General features: G+C 43.6%; 1 protein-coding gene across 1 annotated transcript in view; it reads right to left on the bottom strand.

Moving 5' to 3' along the window:
* The window catches only part of PARD3 (par-3 family cell polarity regulator), a 798354-nt gene that overhangs the window by 238138 nt on the left and 543834 nt on the right, over nt 1-16382 (bottom strand). The window contains exons 15-16 of the mRNA XM_084859201.1: nt 13910-14060; nt 6300-6489 (exon numbers count right to left, since the gene is read on the bottom strand). Coding sequence (XP_084715327.1) covers nt 6300-6489; nt 13910-14060 — 341 coding nt within the window. The remainder of the gene's footprint in view (nt 1-6299; nt 6490-13909; nt 14061-16382) is intronic.

Genomic DNA, 16382 nt, shown 5'->3' on the forward strand with positions numbered 1-16382 from the left:
GAATCTGATGGACTCCCCCCTGTTCAGCCTAGTGGACTGGGTGGGGTCTGCGGATTCCACTGCCTGCCCACTCCCTCTCACTGCGCAAGCTGATAGATGACCTGATGAGTTCTGCGTGGCCACCTGGTCCCCTAGCGAGCTGCCATTTTGTGTAAAGTTTCTTTATGCAAATGGTGGCTGCAAAGCCACCATTCATGCAAGATTACAGGCATGAATGCATGGCTTGCTAGGGGACTGGGCGGCCATGTAGAGCTCGCTGGGCTGTCCAGGGGCGAGCGGGGGTGGGTAGCGGCGAGGGTTCAGTGAGCGCCTGGAGAGTGTGGACGGAGGTGAGACATCCATTCCTAATCCCCACGTGCTGTGACCCAGTGGGAAGGTGGCTGCTGCAGTGCCAGCCACAAGATGGCCCCTTGCTTCGCTGAGGCCGCTGGGATGCATGGTGGCCTGGCCAAAGGACTGCAGGGTTTTGTGGGATGGGAGGTGGTTAGGGAGAGGTTAGGCTCATCACACTGTGGGCCGTGTTTCCATGCATGTGTGACAGAAGCACACGGTGTGGTTAGCCTAATCACCCCGCATTATGTCTGAACAGGGCCAATGACTTCAGACAAATGAAAATGCACATGCAAAGACGTGTGTGTGTGTGTTACAATTAACATGTCTTTAGTTTATAGCAAACTCATCTCAAACGCAACTCGTGCTGTGTTCCAGATAATCCTTCTACAAAGACCTTCTTGCTGTTTGTTCATAAAATGATAACTTGTGAGAGGGCCTTTTCTGTGTTAGACCCTCCATCACCTCTGGAACTCCATGACCTATAGGGCCCCTTCACTGCTTGCATTGGGAAGGGTTAAACAAAAATTCTTTAATCAGGCTTTTGAGGCCTCCTAAATATTTTCACTGCTATGAGTTTTGTTGTTTGCTATGGCTTGTTTATATTGTTTTATTGTTCTTTGTGCAGGCCACTCTGATCCCTTAGGGAGGAATACTGGGATAAGAGTGATCTTAAATAAATAAAATGTTTCACTGAATTCATGTATTTAAAGCAGGAGTGGGCAACTTGTGGCCTTCCGAATGTTTTGGTCTACGACTTCATTAGCCCTAGCCAGCACAGCCAAAGGTGAGAGCTGATGGGAGTTCTGGGCCAAAACAGCCGGAGGGCACAGGATGTCCACCATCATGCATGTTCCTTTCACAGCTTGCGCGCTTTGCGCCCAGAGAACCATGCAGAGGACTCTGTATTGTATGAGAAGCAGCTTAAGCGTGAAAAGCCTTTGAAATCGATCCCCAATTGTTTAATACCAATTATCGGGCTACTCAACATCCAAGTGATGCACGTGGATATTCGATTCAATGGGCAGTATCCAGTGGGGCTTTGCTAGTTCCGTTGCACCTGTGGGTCCCACCACTTGCACACCGGGCCTTTGACACTTCTAAAAATAACCCTGGAAAAGAGTGGGAACACTCATTCCCAGATCACGACAGGTCACGAAACTCCCTCCTGTGAGCTCTGCTGTCCTGCCCCTGTTACGGAAACAAGCATTTCTGCTCGCTTTGGGTTATTTTTTAGAAGTGCCAACACTGAGTGACCCACGCACAATAGGATAGGGATGGCGGAGAATTTCTCCCCGAAACTTCGGGGGGCCGAGTGCCAACGTGTTCGGCCCCCCGAACAAGTTTCGGGGAGAAATTCTCCGCCCCCCCGCCCCCCCCCCCCCCGGGACGGGACTTACCTTTGGCGAATGTTCCTCCCGGCGGCAGGTCCGGCCGGTGGTTCGTCGGGTCTTCGTCTGGGGCGGGAGCGGCAGCCGGTCTTTCGACCGGCTGCCGCCACCGCCATTCCAATAAAAGAAAAAAAAAACGCCCCCGTGATAGGCTACGTGACGACTAATGTAGCCTATCACGGCTAGATTTGCAAAGTCAGCCATGATAGGCTACGTAAATCATCACGTAGCCTATCACGGGGGTGTTTGTTTGTTTTTTTTAACTTTTAATTTCGTGGCCGGGCGAGGCGAGGTGCCTCCTCCCCGGCCTGAATTTCGGCCGGATGAGGCGGGAAGCCTCCCCCCCGGCCTGAATTTCGGCCGGGTGAGGCAGGAAGCCTCCCCCCCCGGCCTGAACTTCGCGGGGGGAGCAGCGAAGTGCCTCCCCCCCACCGCGAAAAGCTGCGAGACCAGGTAAGTGACTTTTGTGCACCCCTACAATAGGATGCACGCAATGCTGTGAACAAAATATGATTCGAGCCATTCTTCTTTTTTTTCAAATGAACTCCCAAACCTCTCAAGGTTATTTAAAATAAAATAATATAGTATTGATATTGTACACTGCCCTGGAAACCCATGTGATGAAGGATGGTACAGAAATGCTTCAAATAAGTAAATAATTCTTATAGGTTGTCCGTTACACTGTCCATCCGATCGTAGGCAACCTCACTTGGGTCACCCCTTTATAGTTTAGAGGCATTACTAGTATAAGTGAATTATTTCTTCAGTAACATTTACTAATGCAGTTTATGGATGTCAGCAAAGACCAGCTTTATCTTGTTGAACTGAAGGTATTGCGCTATGCTAATTTTCAGGATTCAGCCCTGCCCAGACCTGGAACATGGGGTCTTCTCAGAGGAGGAGCAGCAGCCCCCAGCAAATCCCTGCATCACCTTGAAGAGCAGAGCGAGAGGTCTCCAGATTGGTTGTTTGGGTGCCGGGCTGGCTCTCAGATGCCTCCTTGTTATCCCCAGGGCCACAGGAACAGAGGAGACAGCAAATCAGGCAGGAGCTCCAGGGCCACTGGTTAGATACATGTGGGTGTACATAGCAGGAGAGAGAATCTCCTGCAAGCACCTGCCCAGATCACGACCTGTTGATGCCTGACTGACTGCCCCAGAAGGGGATTCCAATCAAGATGGACTGAAAAGATCCTGCTCCTAGTAGATACCTTTTGAACTTCATGCCCAGGTTTTAGCAAAATGTACTATACAGTTGATGAGATGTATTGCATTTTATTAAGTAGAACGATTTGTTGTAAAACCTCAAAATGCATAAATGAAAAGCACTTTGAAAAATCATTTGAGTATAGCTGAATAACATTCCCAAATAGCTGTTCTTAATATTTCACACTGATGTTAAAGTCACTTTCTGTCTATTATTACTGTAATTCGTAAAACCAACGAGCAGCAAAGTGTATTATAACAACTAAGGCTCCTGGAACGACAGTTGACTCTTTAAAGAATGTAACCGTATTGTGACCCTCAATGTTATTAAAATTCTACTTATTAATCCTGTCTCATTGTCCCTTTGTTTTCATAACATTTTCATCAAGGATTAGGGAGATATTGTCAGGCTGGAAAAAGCTTACATTTTCAGCCGTGATTCAGAACAGCTGCCATTCTTGTTTGGATAACCCTTCGTCCATATTCTTAACTTCACCTCTTGGTGCCTTGCAGCAAACTCATAGAATACACCTTCATTTCACAAGCCTTCCTTTGTCCATTAGCAGCAGGAAATTAATACAAAAATCCACTCCCAACTGCTGTTTATTTTATTTTATGGGGTTTATTTTTAACAAATAAAATGAAGTCAACACAAGTAAGGCTCCAAACTGATCTGCCTCTTTTTGTAATTACATCTCCATCTTTGGGAGGACAGAAATAAAGATGGGTGAAGAAGAAATTTCACAATTCTTAATAGCTGTTCGTTCTTTTTTCCCATGTGAACAAATGTGTGAGGAAGAAAATATTCCACTACTGTACACAAGAAAGCATCTTCAAATGTGTTTTTACATTCTGCTGTGGTTCTCTTACCACTCTCAACTGGAATAATCCACATCAACACTAGCTATTACATGGAATTTTGAGTTCAATATCCCCCCTCCCCCCCACCACAACCTCCCTTCAGATTTTTAGCTTTAAAGCATTTCCCACACAAAGACAAAGTTGGGTATTTGAAGGGTTGAAATTACAGTTGTGCCTCTTTGAAACAAGCAAGAAGAAGAAAAATTACATGTGATGGAGAAATAAGTTGCTTTTAAGATAACAATTAAAAGCATTTTTTTAAAGACCGGGTAAGAGCAAAGCCACTGAACACTAACCCACAAAGATATATGTAAGAAATAGCTGACTTGTGCAAATCCAGACAAAGAGACACTTGCTGGTGCTAATTCTTATTAAGATATTGCTGACGCAGTTATACCAGACCCAGGAGACTGTGGGACATGGAAAATTCTCATACGTCAACCTGTGTGTGTTAATTATCACCACAGCCCTAGCAGGGGGTTCCACAGAGAGGTTTTTTATTTTGCTTATTGCTGAACATAATTACAAGGCTTACAAATTAATGTCATTCCCTTGGATTAGTGCAGATCGCGCTACCTAAAAATTAGACAATATTTATCCTACAGATCACTGTAAACAAGCCAAAACCAAAACTACCTCCCGCAACCTCCCCCAAGCTCTTCCAACACACACACACACACACAGCATCAGCATAATGAGAAGTTCACAGTCCCAAACCAAGATTTGTAGATATGCTGAGGTGGAGTGGGAGAAACTTAAACAATGAAGAATTTAGTTTCAATGATTCAATGTATACAAAGTTGTTTAAAAGGCTGCTTATCTGCAAGGGGCATTCATTGAGTGATTGTGTGCACACACATGGATCAGGAACTTTGTAGAACTCAAAGTCCAGGAGTTGCCATTTACACACACACACACACATACACACACACCCATGAGAAGAAGGTTTCATCCTTCTATGCATGCCTAGAGAAGTAGAGAGTGAGCACTTTCCTATCCAGTTCCCTCAGAACTGCTGCAAACATGTCCTCTCCAAGAAGGAGAGATGCCTGCAGCAGGCAAGGTTGGCAGGCTGTATTACTGCACCGGTGATAATCAAAGATTATCATTTATAGGTGAGCAATCTGATTATTTCTTCTTCTGGTGCCATCTCCTATCAGAGCTTAGGTATAATTACAGCTATTTTTGTTTTTTATGCCACTGCTCTGAATAACTGTATAGAAGTACGGCTGAACCATTCCCTCAGATTTTCTTCTTCACAGGGCTTTTCTACATGAGACATTTATTGTGCTCATCGTTCCCTACTTGCGGTTGTTTAAGGGGTTTTTAGATGATGTTGAGACCCTCCAGTTTTGTTTCTGTGTCTAAAGAACACAGTGAGTGTTTTTAGAGCAGGGAAAATTTGGTATTTAATTGTAAAACTGAAAGAAAACATTTTCCTACTTATGTATTTGCACTATTCTGCTATACCACAGTGCCACCTAGAGGTTATGTACTGGAAAAGCAGGAAAAGAAACGCTTTTTGTGTAGCGCTATTCTGCAACGAAACCAAAAGTTAATCGGCAGTTAATTGTACAGCCAATTAACAGCCGATTAACAGACTCGTGTAGACAAGCTCACAATCTCTACGTCAGCACTCATAGGGTAGACCGGCATGCTGAAATGAACTGGCAGCTTCAGAAGACGAGAGTACTGGGAACAACACTACCTATTGAGAACCACTATAAAAACAATAACATACAAAACCATTATAAAGAAAAGCCATTAAACCAGCAGATAAAACTTAACATCAGCCAGTAAAAATCCATATAAAACATTGGCAAGCAGCAAAATGAAATTAAAGGGAGTCTCAAATACCAAAGGCCATGAAAGGGGAGGCATGAGAGAGAACTGGATGGGCTTTCCCTGGCACCTAAAAGATCATGAAGGAGGTGCCACACACATGTAACTAGGGAGAGAGTTCCATAATTAGGGTTTCCATACAGGAAAGGACCTCTCTCCCATAAGCATCCACTCCAAGAACAGGGATACCAGGAGGGAGGGAGGACCACCAAAGGAGATATCAATTGGTGGATAGGTTTAATGTTGGAAAAACTTTGGATATCAAAGTCCCATCCTGTGCTTATTGTATGGATTTTTAACTTTTTTTTCCTTTGGACAACAGGCTCCCACCCCCTGCCACAAACTGCTCCCATAACATGACACAAACTACCCTTACTTTCAAAAGTCATTTCCCATGCAGGATGGGGAGAATGCTGTTCAACAACCACAAGTGCAAAGCATCCTTGGCGGCCTAGCTCCAAATGAGAAGTTCTTTGAATCTTGGCCAGGAGAAAATTCCCCAAAGTCTCTTCTGCTCTGCTTCCCAGATAGGGACAAAGAAAACAGCAGGAGGGCTGGAAAGACCTCTTTTTAAAGAGTATTTCTCTTCCTCTCTGTGATGTACATGAGTCAAAAGTTCATTAAAGGTTTGATAAACTGAAGTAACTATTCATGTGGCCATAAGCCTTACCATTCTGTGGACTCAATAATCGTTGGTTTGCTCCAGGCTCCAGCATCCACCGTTGCAAAGCCCACATCATCGTGGGAACTGGAAGATGATTGGTCTGAAAGATGTGGAGGTAGTACTGGCAGTCTATCATCTTCTATAATGACCGTGTCATCCTGGGGCATGTTGACTGTTGGAGAAAGCTGGTATTTACCTGCACAAAATGGCAGCAGTGAATATAACTCTACACAATGAATGCTTAATACAAACGCTGCGTTTCACAATTTACAAACACACTAACTGAAAGCGGTGTGCCACTTTCAACACTGGCCTATTTATTTTGGCATAAGCCTCCACAGGATACAGGCTACCGCAGGGGTGGGGAACCTTAGGCTCGGGAGCCAAATCCAGCCTTCTGAGGTTCCCCTTCCCTGGTGGTTTCCTGGCTTTTAGGAGGAGGGCAGTTCCCCCCTATTCTAAAAGGGTGAAATGCTTCTCCTAAGGCTTAATTACTGGTAGTAAAGCTTTAAGCTAAAGTATGCTGATATTTCTGGCCCTGGCCCTTTACCTCTGGCCCCACCCCCTATTGCCCTCAGCCCTGATGACCACTGGAATTTATTTTATTTTATTTTTATTTTATTTATTCCATTTCTATACCGCCCAATAGCTGAAGCTCTCTGGGCGGTTCACAAAAATTAAAACCAAACAGCACACAATAAAACAATTTAAAATATATAGAACATTAAAACCACAATATAACAATGCAACCACAATAAAACCTAGCAGCAGTACAGGAGTTTAAAATACAGATTTAGAACAGCAAAGCTAAAAGTTTAGAATGCTAAAATGCCTGGGAAAATAAAAAGGTCTTCACCTGGCGCCGAAATGAATACAATGTAGGTGCCAGGCGAACCTCACTATGGAGCTCATTCCACAGCCGGGGTGCCACAGCAGAAAAAGCCCTCTTCCTAGTAGCCACCCGCCTCACTTCCTTTGGCAGGGGCTCACGGAGAAGGGCTGCTGACGATGACCTTAAGGTCCGGGCAGGCACATATGGGAGGAGGCGATCCTTCAGGTAACCTGCTCCCAAGCCGTTAAGGGCTTTAAATGTTAATACCAGCACTTTGAATTGGGCCCGGAAAATTAACCCTAAATTTAAGGGTTAATTAAGCCCTAAGGGTTAAGCCCTAAGGGTTAAGCCCTAAGGGTTAATTAAGCCCTAAGGGTTGCGGTTAATTAAGGGTTAGAATTACTTAAGGGTTAGGGTTAAATTTAATTCAGCCCTTGGGTTGAAAGGGGTTCTCTCCCCCCCCCACCCCCCATCACCAGCCTACTTTATCAGACACAGAGTGATGTTTGTCAAGTGCAGGTTTGGAGTTATAACCAGCTATTGACAAATTACATACATTTTAACTTGTTCTATTAAAAAAAAAAAACATAATATAGTAGCAGCTGCATCTTAGGGAACAATCTTGAACCACAGGTGCAGTACTGAGACCTTTCACAGAGCACAAGAGAGCACTGTTTCCCACCCTCTTTCCCCTGGGCACACGTGCATATGCCCGATCTGAGAAGAAGAGGCCCCTGCAAGAGGGAAGGTTGGCAGGCTGTATTATTGCAGAATGGGACATGTGTGTGTGCCTCCCATATCCTCATCTGGTTCTCCTTCTCTGCTTTGTCAAATAGTACCACTGCCACTGAAACGTGACATTTGCATGGAGCTTTCAAGTGTTCGAAGCACTTCACATACATTATGGAGTTGTAATCCATACAACAACCTGTAAGATATTCCATTACTATTAACCCTTTAAGAAGGATGCAGTCAAACTGGAGAGGGTTCAGAGGAGAGCAACAAAGATGAACAGGGGACTGGAAACAAAGCCCTATGAAGAGAGACTGAAAGAACTGGGCATGTTTAGCCTTGAGAAGAGAAGACTGAGGGGAGATATGATAGCGCTCTTCAAGTACTTGAAAGGCTGTCACAGAGAGGAAGGCCAGGATCTCTTCTCAATCATCCCAGAGTGCAGGACACGGAATAATGGGCTCAAGTGACAGGAAGCCAGATTCCGGCTGAACATCAGGAAAAACTTCCTGACTGCTAGAGCAATATGACAATGGAACCAATTACCTAGGGAGGTAGTGGGCTCTCCCATACTGGAGGCATTCAAGATGAAACTGGACAGCCATCTGTCAGGGATGCTTTGACTTAGATTCCTGCATTGATGGTCTTATAGGCCCCTTCCAACCCTACTGTTCTATGATTCTATGATTCTAACCCCTATATTGCAGATGGGGGGACTGAGATACAGAGAAATGGGGGAGAAGGCAGAGGCTTGCCTAAGGGTTTACAGCAGAGGCAAGATTCAAATGAGAGGCTTTCTTATTTTTAGCTCAGTCTCTTAGTCACTATGCTATACCAGCTCTCAGTGTGAACTGAGAGGTTAACTAAACCAAGTGGGACGGGCTGGAATTGAATCTGAGGGGTGGCCACAGATATCACATTCTCCAAAATGACTTCATGTCCTGGGCAATTTTGCATGCCAAGGAGCGGATGGAACAGGGCTCTGATATATTCTATGGAGATCCACCCATGCAGGGCATGAATGTCCATACAGGAAAGGATCATGGCAGATATAGATAGACAGATAGGCAGGCAGGCAGGCAGGCAGGCAGGCAGGCAGGCAGGCAGGCAGATGTTTGCTCCATTAACTGAAGATCAAAGAATAACGCCACTAGCTCTGATAATTCCAGCTGAGAAACTGGTTAACTTAAAAACAGAATCAGAAAGAGATCCTTTCTTTTAAAAAGTTGGGAGAGAGATTAGAAGAAAAAGACTCCAATGCACGTAGACCCATCACTGTCAAGCTGAAATGAATGTGTTCAGGTTTGCATAGCAGCTAATTCTTTGCCCAGCAAAAGCTTCTTTGATGGACAGGTTAATGTTGAGCCTAGTAATGCACTCCTTTCCAAACATAATGCCTACAAGATTGTTAACTCTGTGGCTAATAACGCCTCCAAAGAGCTGAATGCGAAACAGTATAACCTTATGGCATTTTACAGATGAAGCCTCCAAGGTTGAGAGGCAAAAGTAATTCAGTGGCATGTCTAGCTTTTTTCTGCACTTCTTAATATTTCAGCAAGAATGAATGATGACATTTTAGTAGTTCCACTGAAATGTAAAAGAAAATGCATTTCTTTTACTGCAGATTGGAGGGGGAGATGGGGAGGAGAACAACTTTCAGGTCCATACTGGACACAATGCACCAATGAAGAAGAATCACTTCTCCCTCCTACTAGTGATCCATCTACTGATACCATAAGATGGTGCAGTTCGGTGTTAACCAACTCTAGTCCACTGGCAACGAGATCTGGGAGGAGCAATAATTCAGTAGAGCAAATGCTTTGGATGCAAAAGGCCCCTATGTCTTCTTGCAACAGGGATCCATATAGAACTGCATCACATGAAGAATTCAAAACAAGACTAACATTGACTGTACTCTTGTTGGCTGTTCCGACACTGTGACTTCACATCGACCTTGACTACAGAAGGCAACATACTGGTGGGAAAACCATTGAAAAAATAAGAACATATAATACCCATAAGAAGGAAATGACCTCACAAGGCCTCCGTATAAACACTCTGGCCTCAATTAACTTATGTCTCTTTATAGTTGGGATGCACAAAAGCTTGTTACTAAAAAGGAAAATAGATAGTTGTTGTTTTAAAAAACAACAACTGTATATTTAAAAGCACAGCACAAAAAAGGAACACAGTCCGTATGCTGAAGTGGAAAGTGGTTCTGTACAGACAGTCCTAAACACAATGGAAAGACATAGTGGTTTTCATTCAATATCACCACTGAAAGCAACAGAAGTTTTGTGAAATGGAAGTGTTGATTAATGTAGATGTGTTGTGAAATGCTGCCTTAAATAATTCCCGGAGCCTTCTTTCAAGAACATAGATAAACAATCCTTGTGTATTGATCAAATCACATTACTAGTTAGTTTATATATTCCTAAAAAATAAACACGCTGAAGCATTAAATCCTGCCTTAACTCCATCATAAAGCTCAAATTAGTTCAGAAACAGTTCCCACTTTTGTTTACACTTAACCTGTTTACTATATTTTTTTCTATCAGTCTTCTTTACAAGCTCAATTATTTCGGAACGTTGGAAAATAATTGGCTGATCCACACTGCTGAGATTCAGATGGTACCAGTATCTATATCTATATACATATTTTCCTGCAAGTTTGGGCATGTGGCAATGCTGAGTGCTTTGGGACTTGTTTTTCAATATAAGAAAAAAATACATTTATTAACAGAGAAGTAAGAAACACAGATTCAGTTAGGAATCCTATAATTGGGGGTTGGAATCCTTACCTTCTGAGAACATGAGTGGGATCCCTGCAGGGAAAAAAGCATTCTACAGTTACAGCTTAGGTAACATTTGTCCATTATTGTGCAAATAAATGTTCTAGGATTATTAATGCTTGCTAGGCCAATGAAGCACCATGCTGGTTTATTATATAATTTGGTCTCTGGTATTGGTTATCAGTGGATAGGCAGGATGGGAGATTTGTTGGCAAAGCTACTAAGAGGATCCCCAGATGCCTAAGCAAACTTAGATACCCCTCCTTTTCCAAATCAGGGTAACTTAGCTTTGAAAATAACCTCTTTTAGGTCCATAATGCAGCAACAAGGGATGTCTGTAACGGATTTAAATGAGTTCAGATTTCTATGAATCTGACCTGTGGATTCCACAACGGACTGGCTTTTTCCAAGTCATGCAGATTCCATGGACTTGTGAACTGGTTTTTTACTTGGGGGGGGGGATTCGTACAAATCCGCACTTGCGCTACTGCACACTTGTGCAAGTGCAATGAAATTCTCCTACATTCCTAAAAAATATATGATTCTGTCAGTGAGTGGTCAGCGGAATGGAAGACACCTGATCACCCACAAAACACAGATGGAACGGTTTTGACAAAATCTGTACAACCTTAGCAGTAACCCAGGGAGACATGGAGGCATCATATCTGAGCATTTTGGGTGCATCTCCAAACATGAATCTATGCTCAACCATTTCTTCAAGCTGGCTTATAGCAGTGGCACCACCAAAAAACTAGCTGGCAGGGATCTTCCACAAACTTCTGAGCGTGGAAAGGGATTGCAGCCACCAGATTACCCAGCCCAGCCCTGATGCAGTTTTCCTGTTCGCTTAGCAGCAGGCTGGCTTGCAGTGATTGTCTGCCAAAATGAGCAATCAGCAGTTCCGTAAAGAAGATAATTGCTTGTCAAGTTAGACCTCAAGCATCCAGGGAGGGAACTGCTACAAGCTGTCCCACTAGTATTCAGAGCTCTGCGTAGACCAAGGGGGTTGCTACAAGGCTTCAATGAGTAGACCAGGAACTCTATGGTCCTAGGGCCTGATCTAAAGGCACCAAATACATCAGTCTCACTGAAACTGAGCAGGACTGGGTCTGGGTCATGGTCTGGATGGAAAACCATTTGGGAACCCTATATACGTTGTCAAGAGTTCCATATAGAAGAAAGGCACGATAGAAGTGCAATGCACACACACGCACACCTGGCAGGGAACCTAAAGAAGACAGAGTGGAGCTGGGGTAGAGGCTCTTAAGAACTATCTTCCCTTGGGCCCAGTGTGCCCCCTCCAATAGCTTTTCAATGGGTCTACTGTAATTATAACAGTGGTCCTGTTCAGACATAACTGTAAGCCATGATGGTTAAACATTATGAGGTAACAATGATGGCTTAGCATGCTGTGTGGAAGGTGTTTTCCTAACCACAGTGGCTACATAATCAGTTTGACCACGCTCACTAACCACGTGCTGCAGCAGGGTTAGCAGCCCTAAGTGTCACTTAGTGTGATCTCTGACAGGCCCCCATGGTTATCTGAGCACTGCCATATAGCTCCAAAATGGCCCTGCTGCTCCTACCAGCATGCGAGATCTCCATGGTCAAAAGCTGCCTGGCAACAAAAGATGCAGCAGCTGAGAGCCCCCACTCACAGTACAAAATTGGAGAAGCACGTGGGAAACAAATACGTTTTCAATCCCACACTGCTGATATCAGCACAGCGACCTTGAGCAGTCCGCACTCCCAGGCACAAACACTTGTGCCCACTGTGGAAAATGAAAACATCTCCACTAGGGATGTTGCGGGCATCCGCAGATCTCACCAGCTTGGCCACCCCCGCTTGCTGCGCTGTTGGACAGCTTGATGAGCTCCGTGTGGCCGCCCAGTCCACACGGAGTTGCCATTTTGCATTAAAATGGTGGCTTGTTTTTCTGCGTAAAAGGTCTTTTACGCAAATGCTGACTGTAAAGCTGCCATTTATGAAAGGTTAGAGGTGCGAATGGTTTGTGCAGCTGTAAAGCCTCCATTTACATAAGATTAGAGGCATGAATGGTAATTAAGCAAATGGCAGGCACACCGGGGTGGGAGGTGGGTGGGAATAAACAACCCATAATGCATTGTTTCCCCACTGATCATGTGAACCCAGCCATTACGTACTGTGGAATTCGCTGAAAAGGAGTGCCACATTTCTCATTGCTATAAGTAGTATAGAAACGTAGCTTTGAGCCCATATTCTTGTTCCATGTCATCAATGGGAGAAGAGAAGACGAGCTGAAGGGAAGCAGGTTAGCATTGAAGTCCAGTGCAGGATCTTGTGCTTTGGAACATGTTCATTTGGAACGTGTTCACACGTGAGATTTGGAGTGTGTGAATGAAAGCTGCAAATAGGTATGTGGGAACTACATGACTGCCTTGTGGAAACTCAGAAAAGGATTTCCAAAATCAATCTACAGATATCTGTGTCTGTCAATGCATGTAAAGGGGCATTTTAGCAGTTATGTTGGAGTTTCAGACTTGCAGTTGAAACTAGAAATAAATTTATTGCATTACATCAGGGACTAGAACAATCAATTTGCTAAATCGAGCCACTTCTTTGACAGAACAAGTCTTTATTAACAAGAACTTTTAGTAAGGGAGGGGGGACACCCTGAATTGCTATAGAGTAAGTACAAATAACCTCATTATGCACTGGGAACCATGCAGACAGAAGAGTACTGAATCCAAACAAAGGATGCATAAGATTAGCTATATGATTTTAAACCTAAAGCCTCTAAGGTATTTAATGCAGAAAAACAAAAACAAAAAAGGCCCCGAAATACACATACTAAGCACGAATTGGATAAGCTTCATATGTGCTTATCTGGTTTTTGAGGGGAGTTAAAATCCATGTCGAATCTTAAATGATACATGCTTAATCATAACATTCATTGACTTTACATTTAATGAAGCTGCACCAAGCAGACTCTTATTGGCTAGAATAAAGCATCTCTCTCCACCTCAGAGACACAGTAAAACATTTTAATATGTTCCTGTGGTTATCTCCTGCTCTGCGATCTGGGACTTATTTGATCAATTTATTGACTAACATTAAGAAACCTCTACGGTGAACTTGGGGAGAGGGGAAAGACATCTTTTTGAACTGGTCACTACTATGTTCCATGCTGCCTACATACAAAGTGCATCAGTCACCCATCAGCAAAACCAAAAAAACAAATGATAAACGAGGCAAGATTGGCAGTATCTGCTTGACTCACCCATTATCCTACTCAGAGCAGCATTCCTGGTGGGCGATTCACTGAGGCCCTCGATCCCGCTGTAGAGCGAATGGGAAATCCTACGCTCCCTGTCATCCAGTATTGTCTCAATAGGCAGCTCTGGCCCCGGGGGACTCCCAGGTGACTCCAACTGCATGGAAAGGGGGGAGGGCAATCAGTTGTGAGGGGCCATTTAACAGCATGAGGGAATAATAACAACTTGTTGTAGGCCTGGACCTGGCTGGGTACCAAATGAGCTAGAACCTCTCACCCTGGACCACAATAATTTGCAGTGACAGTGCTGCTTAATGACCAACTTTCTGTGCCACTTTACACTCTGTTTCCCACAGAGTCTTGTCAGACTCCATCCCTCTTCAGGGGGAACATGCAAAGACAAAGCACCATGTTTTGGTTTATCTGTATTGCACATTTCCTTGAGCAAGCAGGCAGTTTCATACATTTCAGAATTATCTGGCAGATGGCCTGGACCTCTTTCACAGACTGACAGCTTGTCAGGACAGGATCCTTCAGAATACTTTTTTTATTTTTTGTGGGGGCGGGGGATGGGACAGATGAAGAGAAACAAAAAAGAAAAAGGAAGGAAATAACTCAATTTGGGATCCAATTTCTAAACCTTTTCCAAATGGAGCCGTTTGTAGCCATCACCCGATGCCCCCCTTAGAAAGCCCAATGTCACATCCATGAACACGGACATACAAATAAATGCCCGTCACATTTTGAATTATATTATGATTTGGAATTAGCACAATCTTTAGATTATTTATAATAAGATCAACCGTTTGGGTTTGGTGGAAGTTGTGTGCATGTGGGGGAGGCATTTACTCAGTGTTTCTGACCCTAAGGGGAACACACTACATCTTTTCAGTGTCTGGGCAGCATTTCTGTCACCTTCATTACACACACACAAATGAATTTTGTCCCACTTTTTCCAAACCCCTTCAGGCTTAGTAGTGGTTTTCAAAGGCCCAGCAGGGTGCCTCTAGTCAGCATGGCATGATGAGCCAGGAGTGGGTAAGAAGGAGAGAGATATTTATGCTTGGCTGCACAGCAAAAAGAAGATGATAGAATGACTTCTCCCACTGTTTTGACTTTCCAGCTGCCTACATGCCATGTGCAAAGGGCCAGAGCAGAGGTAACACTCCTGATCTTTGAACCATAATTTTAAACAGATGAGATGTGGGCTGTAAGATTATGCACCTTCCAGACCTCCCATGAATATCCCACCCCACCCCCGGTAAGCCAAACCCATGGTTAAACTTTAGATCAGCACCAACCTTAACCATAGCTGACACTGCCAGGGCACACTATTAAACAGGGTTTTGCTTCAATCATAATCTAGTTAACTTGACTTAGTTTGCAACCTAACTTTCTAAAAGCTAACTACTGTAAAGTTTATGCCACTACTTCTGTAAGTCCTTTGCAGGACCAACATTTCCTACACTCAAACCAACACAAAAAGCTGAATCCTCATAGATTCCATGCAAACATGAAAAGTGTGGAGCATGCATATGAATCCAGTGGATGTTGAGAACACTCCCTAGTAGTCAAGGACTAAATGAATATGGAATGATGCAGTCTGCAAACCGATAAATATAATAAAAGACACTTTTATTATAAAACATGGAGATTGTTGTAAATCGTAACATTGTTATGCGCTCCCTGCTTCTGATTAATATTTACTACTTAGTAGACAAAGCAAACTCTACCATAAGCTGACCTTGGACCTGGCCAGAATTACTGATGCTTTAATAACCTGACTGGACTACCATAATACATTCTATGTGCTCTGGCGCACCCTGGAAATGTTTTTGTCTTTTTAAATCAGTGGTTTGCAAACAAACTAAATTTGACCGTTTTAGCGCTCCATAGTGCTAAAATCACCATTTTTTCCCAATTGTTTTTTCCACTGCCCAATTCAGATGCACAGCAGGGGGTGACTGGGACTGCATGTGGCCCATGAACCATGTGTTGCCGACCTCTGCCCTAAGCAGTTTGGGGTATTTCCCAATGTCTGTATCGGGCATTTCAATGGATCTTCTGTTACGCCTTATTCAGCAAAAACTTTTGTTTAAGGTCTATTGGACACTATAACGTCTTTTTCATAAAGGTTTGTCTAATTCATTGGAGGTATAATGCAGTCAATGCTTCTCTTATTCATATGTTTTGGAAATGCCCAATGGTTGCCTCCTTTTGGGAGGAAGTTATTATATGGATAAATTTTGTATTGGAAGGCTCTTTAAGATTTACTGATGTAAAAGTTCTTTTAAATTACTTACCTGCTTCTTGGAATGTAACACATGGGCAGTGTAAATGGATTTTTCGCACTCTTTTGGTTGCTTAAAGACTGATACTATGATATTGGAAGGATAAAATCTCACTGCCTATAATGCAATGGACTGAAGACTTAACAACACTAACAACATTTGAAAGAGTGGTATATAGGCGTAACTTG

Source organism: Heloderma suspectum, chromosome 5 (genome assembly GCF_057233095.1).
Source record: "Heloderma suspectum isolate Gila_16-S chromosome 5, 16-S_ref, whole genome shotgun sequence".
Classification (NCBI taxonomy): Eukaryota; Metazoa; Chordata; class Lepidosauria; order Squamata; family Helodermatidae; genus Heloderma; species Heloderma suspectum.